This window comes from Nanorana parkeri, unplaced genomic scaffold (genome assembly GCF_000935625.1).
Source record: "Nanorana parkeri isolate BGI_ZX_2015 unplaced genomic scaffold, ASM93562v1 scaffold22, whole genome shotgun sequence".
Taxonomy (NCBI): domain Eukaryota; kingdom Metazoa; phylum Chordata; class Amphibia; order Anura; family Dicroglossidae; genus Nanorana; species Nanorana parkeri.
The window spans coordinates 2,981,861-2,993,483 of record NW_017306290.1 but is presented as its reverse complement, the minus strand read 5'-3'; the positions used below and the strand labels follow the sequence as shown (position 1 = coordinate 2,993,483).

The following is an 11,623-nucleotide window of genomic DNA, read 5'->3' as shown; positions in this document are numbered from 1 at the left end:
AGAAACAAAACACAAAGAGCGCCTCCATCGCGTAAAAACGTTTTAATACAGTGGATTTAAAGAAATAAAAACATACTCACAAAGGTAGAGTTTTACAGGCATGAAATAGTAAAAACGTGAAAGGCTTAGCCCACCGGCTACTCTTCCTCCCTGAGGTTAACGTTTCCGAGGTCACGCATCCTTCGTCAGAACCAGTTATAAAACGTTTTTAAGGGATGGAGGCGCTCTTTGTGTTTTGTTTCTTCCAGAGTTGAGGCTTCCCTAGAGCCTGTTCGGGAGCCTGCCCCATCTGCGGTTCACATTGAGATCACTGCAGATATTCTCCTTGTTTGGATACAAGCCGCTGGCGCTTTTGTTATACACTGTTTGGTATATATCTGGTTAATTTCACATGTTCTGGCTTTGATTGTACCTGCCCGAGTGGAGAGTCACTCTGCTGCAGTGTGGGACAACTAATGGGGGACACTGTAAGTGTGTGTGCAGTCCATCAGACAATCACTGGGGTTTTCATAGCCAGTGTTGCATGCTGAGACAGGATACATATACTCAAGGGTATTGCCATGTGCTCAGTCCAGTCTGGCTCCAGCCATGAATTAGTTCAGGTTGGGGTGGCTGTCCAGCCTGCCCCAGGCTAGGCCTGGGGGGTGGGAATGCTTGAGTGCTAGCAATGCTTTGTTAGGCCTCGAGCTTGGAGAAGGCCTTTGCTACTGATTGAGGAGGAGAACCAAGGAAGATGATGGCTGCTGAAGGTGCCTGGATTAGAATGGGCCTCAGGAGCAAGTCTGGTGTATCTCCTATTAAAGATCTCACACCCACCCCTATTTAGAGGCTTCTCGAGCTACCCAGTGACAAATGGTGTTCCTATTGATCTACATTGACATACTAAAAGGGACTGGTGAGCCAGGAGTCTGTGTCTGTTTTACCCTGGATGTCTAGGCCCCTACACCCTCTCTCCCAGTGTGAATATGTTAATAAAGTTCTTCAGCATCATACTTATGGCTTGGATATCAGCTCTGTTGGTCACTAGAAGAGGGCAGTTAATGCTAATGGGCATAATGTTGCTAAAATACCTAGATAGGCTATGGATGACCCAGGTACATTCTGGCAGCTCCTTCGAGGGTGAGCGCTACATTTGAATACAGCTTACAAAGACCAACTTTTTCATATTCATATCATAGGTTGAGATATTATTTAAATTTCATTCAAGTAAAATGTAAATATAATAATGCATTTTCCTAAGGTCAAAGACTTTACATAGAAATGAAAAATGACTGAAACTACAGAACATGATCTTATTGGTACGTCACATAAGAACATCACTTGCAATAATCAGGTAGCCATTTATGCTGGTGAATGCATTAGCTTTTACTGCTAGGTCCCACAAAAAGTATTTCAGGTCTTCTGGACATATAAATGTAATTTCTGGGGATGTGCTGATATATCGACTGCTGAAACATATCGGCCGAAAATGGCACTTTTTGCATAATGCCAAAAGTGCCATTTTCTGGCCGATACAGCAGTGCATCTGTGTCCCAGTGGAGAGGAGAGAAACTGTCACAGACGGCCAAGCGCTGCAGGAGGAGAGCGCTGTGAGTGGCCGGCGTCCCTCCTCCCCGCACCGCTCAGCCTCCTGTCACAGATCAGAGGCTGAGACTCTGTGGGAAATATCAGGGGTCTGTTTAGACCCCTAATATTTCCCCAAAGCCCCTAAAAGTAAAGTAAAAAATAAAAATATTTAATAAAAAATTAATTAATAAAAATAAAATGTAAAAAAATTAAAAGTTTTTGAAAAATAAAATATTTAATAAAATTTGAAAAAGTTACAAGAAAAAACATTTTTGGTTTCGGTTTTGACCTGACATTTTTTTTATTTTGGTTTTGACATTTTCATTTCGGTGCACCTCTAGTAATTTATTTTCTAGAATCCCACAACTTTTCAGATAAATGCACAATTCTGTTTACACGAAAAACATCTCCTTATTTCACATCACTTTTGGAGCAAGGGGTAATAGTACAGTAGGTGTCCAATGCTTTCCTCCGCTCTTTCCAACCTTTCATTGCCTTCTCCAGGTTCACCATACACATTACCATGCAGTTCAAATGCACATAAATTAACACTAGCATGACCTCCTCTAAAGGTGTCCATACACCTGCCGTACGATAATCGGCAGGTGTATGGAAGGCGTGCAACCGTTTCTACTGTACGGTCGCACGTCTTTTGTCTCCCGAGCAGACTTGAAAACCCACCGAAAATCGTACGATTGTCGGTGGGCGCAAGCACACACTGCCCATGCGGCATTGGAATCATCGGAAGCTCTCCCCTCAGGGGGGCGGGCTTTTGATGATTGCAAGTACGATCTGCCTGTCCAAGATGGGCAGATCGTAGGAGCTTTTAATTACTTTACAACCATTGCAAGATGAAAGTCGTGCGATGGTTGTAAAGTGTATGGCCAGCTTAACACAGCTTCTTCACTCCGCCTGTCTGGCCAGACCCTGGAACCTGAATTCTTGCTAGTACCACTGCACTTTAGGAACCCACAACAGAATGCATACAACAAGTCCACTTTGCTCTCCCAGCTACGGGCAGAATATACTTTGGTTTATTCCTGCTATTTTAATTCTCAATATGTTTATCACCATGGTTTACTCTGCCACTTTTTTTCTACATTTCACTACTAAGTTTTGATCTGAAATATACTGTTGAAATCAGACAAAATTCTTCTAATGAAATGCAGATAAATCTAGTCAAATCAAAAGTAAAATCAAAACTTCTTCTTAAACTGTCCACCTGTCCTCTCTTATTATTTTTGTCCGCAGAAATGATCATTGCAAACCATAGGCTAAAATTGCAAAACTTTTCAGATTTTTTCAGAGTTTGAACTTTGTGGTTGACATGTTTAATTATCGAAGCAGTTAAGTGCCAGACTCTGTGCATATAAAGCATACTCAGATACCCAGACAGGCTTGGAATGTTGTACCTCAAAATGTATAGATTACATAGGTAAAAGTATGACAGAGGTTGGAGGTAGATTCTAAAGAAACCTAGGCCACCTCTACCTGAGAGAAGTTTGGACTAATGTCTTTATTCAACCTCAAATACTATGTAACTATGTAACTATGAAGTAACAGTTATATACAAGTTAGTTTACAGGAATTAAAAAATGCAACTACTCAAATATTTTTTGACAGAAATGAAAAATATGTGCCTATAAAACTCAAAAATGTATTTCCAGAATCCAACCCTAGCTGATAGGATAAATACTGGACATGGAGGGCTACCTTATATACATGTCATGCAAAGCTGCACTAAAGAGGAAGCAGAGCGTATTTCAATATTTTGAGTTAATTTTAAGTAAGGGTCCTGGTCACCTAGCTATTGATTTCTAGAATTATTTGAAAGAACTGCCTTTTCCAGCAGATATATCGGATACAGTTTAGGCACAGATCTGATCATCATCTAAAACCCATTAGAAATACTTATATTTAGGTGCTCATGCTGTTTAATATACTATATGTGTTTTGATTTGTTATTTCCCCAGTTTTTGCAGGCAAATGGTTTGATCACATACGGGGATGGTACACTCACAAGGATGAGTACAATATCCTTATCCTAAAATATGAAGACATGATAAAGGTAAGGGATCTTACTTTTCCAGTAGTGAAATTCAGGGTGGACTCTTGTACTGCAACTTGCATATAAAGCATGCAACTTACAGCTAGAGTGTATAAACGTGCAACATGCAAAGTATATCAGCGCTGCTGTACGGAAAGAGTAGGGAGATCTCATAAACTGCATGGGGAGAGATTAGGATTGGTTAGAAAACTGTGCTTCACATTCGTGAATTGCAATTACAACATTTTATTGTTAACCCCCCCCCCCATCCAAAGCATGTTCATGGTTCTTCAATTAACCCAAAAGTCCTTATTAGGACTATTATCTGTGTCAGCAGCCAGTTGGATTGATAGTTCTTAGACTGTCATTCACTTTAATGTCTTCTTTTTTTGTGTTCTCATTATTGGGGCTTTTTATTTTAGTTTGTGGTAGTTTTGTGGCAGTTGTCACTTTTTGCTGTTGACCTATCCATAAGAAAGCAAGGCTTTATTTTAAAAGAAAATGAAAAATAAAAAGGTGCTTTTGTCTCAGCAGGTAGTATTCTAGGGATTTATTTTCCTTTGGGGGTATATTGGTTTTTATTTTGGGTAAATAGACAAATTTTTTGGGTTTCTTGTAGAGCAACATTTACTTGTTGCTAACCATCTGTTTTTGGAGCTGCCATTTTTTTCACAGCATGTGGCTACTACTTATTGAAAGAACAAAAAGTGCAAAAACAGCGCACACCAAAACCACCTCACATTATATCATCCACATTTACTGCAACCCCTGTCCCCATAGTAAAAATAAATGTTAGGCATAGACCAGTGAGGCCTGTTATTGCTAATGACAAACAATGCTGTCACTGGCCTCTAATGCTCTAATTTTTACTGCCTGTGCCTGTCTTTGTTTTTGGGCCTTTTTCTCTTTGCGACAAAACTGTCCTGCCACAGAACAGTTTTTAAATACCTGTATCTGACAGCTGACGCTCTCATATATTAAAGAGAAATACCCTCTTGGCCCTTGTGTATTAGCATGTAAGCCTGTTCTTGCTCATGTGAAACTGTCCTGAGGGCTAGAGGTCTAGTTTGTGCACATAATGTTGGTTGGCGGTGTGAAGTGTTTTTCCACTGTCTTTAAATTGTCACTGGTAAATTTTTTTCCCACCGATACTTGAGAGCTTTAGGAAGACACCTTCTTTAATTATTCCCTTGCACATCATATTTTACCAATTCATAGCAGCTTTAGGATTAGTATTCTAACTTTTTAGCCTTATCTTTCCAAGAGCGCAGATTCTTTTATCTAAACCTTCTTTATTTATTTTTTAATTTTTTTTTATTTTTTATTTTTTTCTGTAAGGTGCATTTGAAAAGAAATCATGATTTCCTAAACCTTCTTTAATTACACAGCCAAATATGTGCTACCAAAGCACACTGTCACCGAGGCTGTTCTTGAAAAACTTACTGTTCTGTATCATGAAGTACAGCCTGAAGGCCTTCTCCCCTCACTGTACGTTTCACAAGTAGTGAAATTCAGGGTGGACTCTTATATAACCAGGCACAGGCACCCCATAGTAGTGCCTGGCTTCCCATGCCCTTCTCATAACAAAAGCTTACCCTGTAGTTCTACAAATGGGCAGAACTGACTATCAATATTCACCCTCCATTGACTGCTATGCAATTCACCCAAAAGTTTGAATTCTCCCAACATTCTTGGGGATTCGCCAAACTTTGGGGAAGTTGGCTGGTTTCACTCATAACTAATTACGGTGAGCACAGCCATATTACTGCACTGAAAGTGATGAAAAATTAAAATGTTTACCCACTAATAACCAGAATATTTCCTGCTTAAAATGAATTTCTCTATATCGCAATGTTCTTAAAGCACATCTGCTTTTCAAAGTGACAACAATTACCGTATTTTGCGGTCTATAAGACGCTCCGGACGATAGGACGCATGGCTTCTGTGACAGAAATTCTATGACAGAAATTCTGTCACAGAAGCTGCAGTTAGTGACTGCTGAGACAGGTGGCGCTGTCTCAGTAATCACACAGAGCAGACGAAGAACGTTGTTCTTCGTCTGCTCAATGGACTCTATGGTGAGCTCCTATGGGGGATCGTGACGGGTCACAGTCCCGCAGAGGAACGGGGGACCCAGAAAACCTCGGCGGGGGGCGGACACTATCGCCGATGCCGCCGCCGCTCGATTTAATACAAGGGATCTACTTAGATCGCTTGTATTAAACGAACAGCGGCTCCCACTGTACATTCAGCTCTGCTTGTCAGGAGCAGGGCTGAATGTACAAAAAGAAACTACTCGCCCGGCGCCCGAAACTGCATGTCCCGGGTGTCGGGCGATAGGTATTCGCTCCATAAGACGCAGGCACATTTCCCCCCTCCTTTTGGGGGAAAAAAGTGCGTCTTATGGAGCGAAAAATACGGTAGCTCTATAAATTATTAATCAAAGCTGTCAAATTATTTTACATTTCAGATGATAAAAATGAATATTATAATTATTTTGATAAAATAGATTTTTTCATGTTTGTAGGACCTTCGCTCTGTTGTCAAGCAAATCTCCACATTTTTAGGGATAAAATTAGATGACGAGGCGATGGATATTGTGGTAAAAAAAGCATCTTTTAATGAGATGAAAAAGGATCCTCTTGCAAATAAAGAAAATATGCCTGAAGACATTATAGATAATAAATCTGGGTCATTTATGCGTAAAGGTAAAATATTTTAGCTATACTGTAAGGGGTTTAGTTCTTAGATGTAGTGTTTTATATTTACTGTGAATGCTTCAATATTTATCATAATGTATGCAATATACCTGTTATCTGTTATGGATGTAAATGAATATGAACATTTAAATGAACACAAGGTTTTTTTTGTCTCTGTATTCCTTGATAATTAGACACTGACAGCTGTTTTAACATTCACAAGCAAGCACTACATATTTCTAGCATCTGTAATTCAGAGCAAGAACGTGTTCAAGGCACTTGGAGTAAAAATGGCAGCTGCTCGGATCAATGCATAACTATCAAAATGATAGGTGCTATACAATCCACAGCACAATCCTTAGCTAGTCAGAAAAGAAATAGAAAAAAAATTTAAAAGTGTTTTTGCATACATTTGCAAATACAAGTGAAGCCACACTGCCCCATCAAGGCACCTCTGTAAAGTATAGTCCCTAACTCTTAATTATCTGAGCTCCAAGTCTGGGGCATACCATTCACTTTGAATATATTTTTCTTGAAATTTTACTAGAGCACTTGAACAAGATAAGCAAGAGGATGCCAGTGGTCCAGGTACCGCCAAGATACCCTAGTCATTCCTGGCAGCTTACTTATCAAACATCTAAACCTAAGCCAACTTAGACAATATACACTGCAAATTGCAGGGCTAAGCCAGATCTGCTTTTCAAGGAGCAGTCCTCGAAATCGAAAACTCAAAAAGTTGGGATTTACCTTTGCAAAAACATAGGCTTGAAAAGTCCCCTTTTTCCCAAAACTAAGTTCAGCTCTGATTGGTCTCAGCCAAACAAAATGTAACACATTCTGAACAAATTACTTAACTTAGTCTGACTGCAGCCAACCTGAAGAGAACATAAGAAGGCATAAACAAAAATCCATTAACTCTCTCTGAGGGTACGTTCACACCAGATGCAGTGCGTTCTGGTCCGAATCTGGCCGGAACGCACTGCATGGCGTTGCGTCCGGCTCACTTTTTTGTGGGGCAGGAGGGGGCGTTGCTGGCCATTGAAGTGAATTACACCGTAGCCACGCCCTCTGGCCACAATGCGATCGACCGCACAGGATCGCAAGGCACAATGTGCCTGTGATCCGGTGCGATCAAAATAATGCTTGCAGCATTTTGATCGCACCAGACTGGACTGCAGGCGCAATGTGCTTTGCGATCCCGTGCGAGCGATCGCATTGCAGCCGGAGGGCGTGGCTACGTTGTAATTCACTTCAATGGCCAGCCACGCCCCCTCCTGCCCCACAAAAAAGTGAGCCGGCCGCAATGCAATGCAGTGCGTTCCGGACGGAATCGGGCCAGAATGCACTGCATATGGTGTTAAAGCACCCTAAAACATTGACTTTACCTGCTCATTAAATTATTTTAGTAGAGTCATATATACGTTCATTTATTTTTTAAAGTGATGAAAGAACATTGTTTTATAGTTAATCCACACAATGTTGGAAGCAGGGGGACAAGAACCAAAAGGACCAGAGTCTACCTTGAGTTGCCCAAAATATAATTTTATCTGATTAAAAAGTCTAAACCAAACAAAAATGTTTAGTAAATGATGAACTATGCAATTGGTGCATATTTTCCAGGAAATAATATAATCAATCATGCATAGGTCTAAAGTCCAATCTGGAAGCACCTGCTTTTATCTAAACTAGTTTTTGATGACAAAAGTAAACAATGAATAGTGCCAAAGGTGGCCCTACAACATCGTAAAAAATGCAACTGGCCATGCAGAAGACTCTTACACTCTGAGGATAGTTATAATTACCAAAAATGTATTTCCAGTTCTTCCTGGTCACAAGCAGCCCAGGAAGCCCATTGCTTTCCAGATGCATCTTGGGAGATTGATGTCATCAGTCTTTATCTTCCTTAGCTTCACAGGAAAAAAGTTGCATAAAATTGTGGCAATTAGATTTAAAAATGCAAGACCCCTGTGTGAAAATAAAGATCATTATGCTTGTATAAACAAATAAAAGGCAGGTGGCAAGAAAATGAATGTTTACAACTTTGCATTGTCAGAGGTTTTTACCCAAAACAAAGGGTCCTTTTCATTGTGAACTGTAATGGTAAGGCAGCACACTGGGCAGTACACACATTCCAGCATGCTAATAATCCAGGAGCAGAGTCTTTAGGAGGCAGTCCTGACACCCTAATTTTTTTAATTCTAGCATGAAGCCATATCCAAGGTCCCCCTCCCCTTTTCTCTCAGAGGTTCTTATAACAGGCATTTTAAATGCCTTTCAAGAGGCAACAACTTTACTGGCTCCATGACTCAAACTTGGTGTGTATTTTGTCAGTCTCATAACGCTATGCTTCATTCTCTTTGTCATAATTATGCTCTCTGCACTTCCCACATTCATTTTTTTAGGTTCTGTGCCAGCAGGAGCAAAGAAAACATGCAGAAGGTGTGACAAGAATGTGACTTTTACTGGTGCTTTTTTCTTGCTCAATAATAAAAGTAGAACACAATCAATATATTAATATCATAGTTCAGTTTTAAGGTTATAACAGGACACATTACACTGATGGTTCACTCTCTTTGTATCCCATACTCCTATTCAGTCTTCTGTTCTCTATCAGGGAATATCTCAGTTGGGGAAACCTGACTGATTCCATCAATGCCAAGGGTGTCAAAATAAAATTCTATGTTGTAAAGTAGGCTTTGTTTCCCTAAGACCGGCAAGATGTAGAACCTGCTCTTCACAGATCTTTATACTTAATGCTGACATTGTTCATACTCCCACTGCCTTATGTTCTCTTACCTGGAAAATAATTCCCCAAAGGCAAAGGAGCAAATAAAACTCCAAAGTGAAACAGAAGAATATCCCTGGATGTATAACTCCAGTCAAAATTTTCCTTTAGTTTTAGCTGACTGATGTCTCATTGATAAGATTTCCTCTCACTTCCTATCCCAGTGACAGTGTTGTTACCAAGACAGTAAGTGGGAAAAGAAATCTCCAAGGAACACAGACAGAAAGAAAATTCTGGTGCATAAAATTCTGATGCTGGGTTCTAGCCCCTAGAGCAGCATTTCTCAACCTTGTTTTTCAGTCACAGCACATTTTAAATGTATGCAAAATGTCAAGGCACCACTGTTTAAAAAGTGTAAATGCAAAAAATATTTTCAAAAATGTAAAAACAATTGATATGTGGCCCCTCCAAAATCCATACCAGACTTTTACCAGAGGTTTTAAGGGGAGACCACCAAGCAAAAACACAAAACAGTGGAGTTCCCCTTCACATGAGACTCTCCCCTTCTATTTCTGAAGCCCCCCTTTCACATAAAAAGCCCTCCTTTACATCAGGAGCCCACTTCACATCAGAGTATCTCATCCACATCAGGAGCTCCCTTTCACATCAGAGTCCCCCCTTCACATTGGGAGCTCCCTTTCACATCAGAAGCCACCTCTTCACAACAGGAGTTCCATTTACATCAGGAGCCCACTTAACATCAAAGCCCCCTCCTTTAACACCAAAGTCACCCCCTTTCACATCAGACCACCACTTCATATTAGAAGCACCCCTTCACAACAGAAGCCCCCCTCCTCTTCACATTAGGAGCCCTCTTCACATCAAAAGATCCCCCTTCACATAAGAGTCCCCTCCTTTCACATCAGAGCCCCCACTTCACATCAGAAGCCCACCTGCAACAGGAAATTGCATGACATTGTGAAAAAATTTGAGACAACCCCGAGGAAGCCAGAAGGTACCCCAGGGTGCTACAGCACCTTGGTTGTGAAAGGCTGCTCTAGACTCTGTACAGTTGCCTCTTCTGGTCTCTGTATCCAAAATGTTAGACCAAGTATTTGTTATCCAGTTTCATTATTCATGTATTTCATTTTAGGCAAACCATAGTCCCTGAGAAAGTATATTTCTGCAATTAATCTTCCATGAAGCCATTGTGCTGCCTAGTCTGCAAAACCTGTTTCAAAAATATGTGACTGTTAGTTATAATTTTAGACATCTGGTTTAAATGTATCCAGCACTTAGTATACTCTCAAAGGGTTGCAAATAAGAGTTCCAGTCTTCATGAACTAAGGTCAGACCCAGATAATCTGTCATCTGTGGGCATCACTTGATAACAACTAATCTATCCATAACTATGATTGTGTCTAATGAAACCAGACCAGACAGGGCCTTTCTTTGACTTGCATTAAAGCCATTCAAAGCTCCTGATGTATGTTATAATGTATATGATCTACATCTACGTATATAATTGTAATTGAATTTGTATTACTTTCTCTTCAGGCCAAGTTGGAGACTGGAAAAACACATTGACTGTGGCACAAAGTGAACTGTTTGATAAACTATTCCAGGAAAAAATGGGAGATTTATCACTAAATTTTACCTGGCAAATCCCCGAATGAACAAGGATAGCCCTCAATTTTCTATTTTTTACTTTCATATCTCATGACATGAATACAAATGGATTTTGTTTGAATTAAAGCTAACAGTATATATAATGTGGATCTCATAGATTTTAAAAATAAGTAAAATAAATCAGCAGTTTTATCTTCTCCACGCATGATTAACATTGAAAGGCTGTTTTCATTCCCTCTGTGTAAGGTTATATTCTGTATCCATAACCTGCTGGAAATAAACACCAGGGAGCACTGTGGGGTGTTTTTCTGTCATTGGGGCCAAGAAAGCACATTTTTGTATCGGAAGCAATTGTTTTTTACGCATTGCGCCCCTTTTCCTGCTTTTCTGGGTGGTTATCCCAACTTTTTTGGGGAAGAGACAATTCCATTAAATTAGAGGAGAGAGCTGTTATGTTGATATGAACAGCACCGCAAATGTTTTTTTTTATTTCTCCAGTTCCAATTATTTGTAATTACAAAGGCAGCATTTTCTAGCAACCTTACTCACTTTACCTTACAGCACTTAAAGCTGAACCCCTGCCTGACCTTCAGTCTTGCACAGATGTACCGGCTCCTCTCCTTTACTGGAATTACTTACTCTGATTTCACTGCATACTGTGAGTGTCTCACAGTATGCATTAGAACATGCATCAAATCAGATAGAACCTGCCTTTTTGCCTGGCTGGAGGACATCCAGCATCATCCTGCTCTTTCCTTAGTCTGTCCCTTTATTCATTGAATTTCATTTATTTTTATTCGTGGGGTTCAGCATCACATGCGGGTATTACCTAGGACAGTCTGCATGCACATGCAGTCTACATAGGAAGGCCCACTCCCCCAGATAGACTGAAATGCCTACTCCATGCATCAGGGCTAATGGGTTCTTGATAGAATCAGTGTCAGAGTGCAGTGCTGC

General features: G+C 40.3%; 1 protein-coding gene across 1 annotated transcript in view; it reads left to right on the top strand.

Annotated features, from left to right (window-relative positions):
* Positions 1–10,717, top strand: part of LOC108792958 (amine sulfotransferase-like) — a 17,594-nt gene extending 6,877 nt beyond the window's left edge. Inside the window, exons 4-6 of the mRNA XM_018563849.1 lie at positions 3,540–3,634; positions 6,141–6,321; positions 10,595–10,717. Coding sequence (XP_018419351.1) covers positions 3,540–3,634; positions 6,141–6,321; positions 10,595–10,713 — 395 coding nt within the window. The 3' untranslated portion in view covers positions 10,714–10,717. The remainder of the gene's footprint in view (positions 1–3,539; positions 3,635–6,140; positions 6,322–10,594) is intronic.
* The last annotated feature ends 906 nt before the right edge of the window (positions 10,718–11,623 follow it).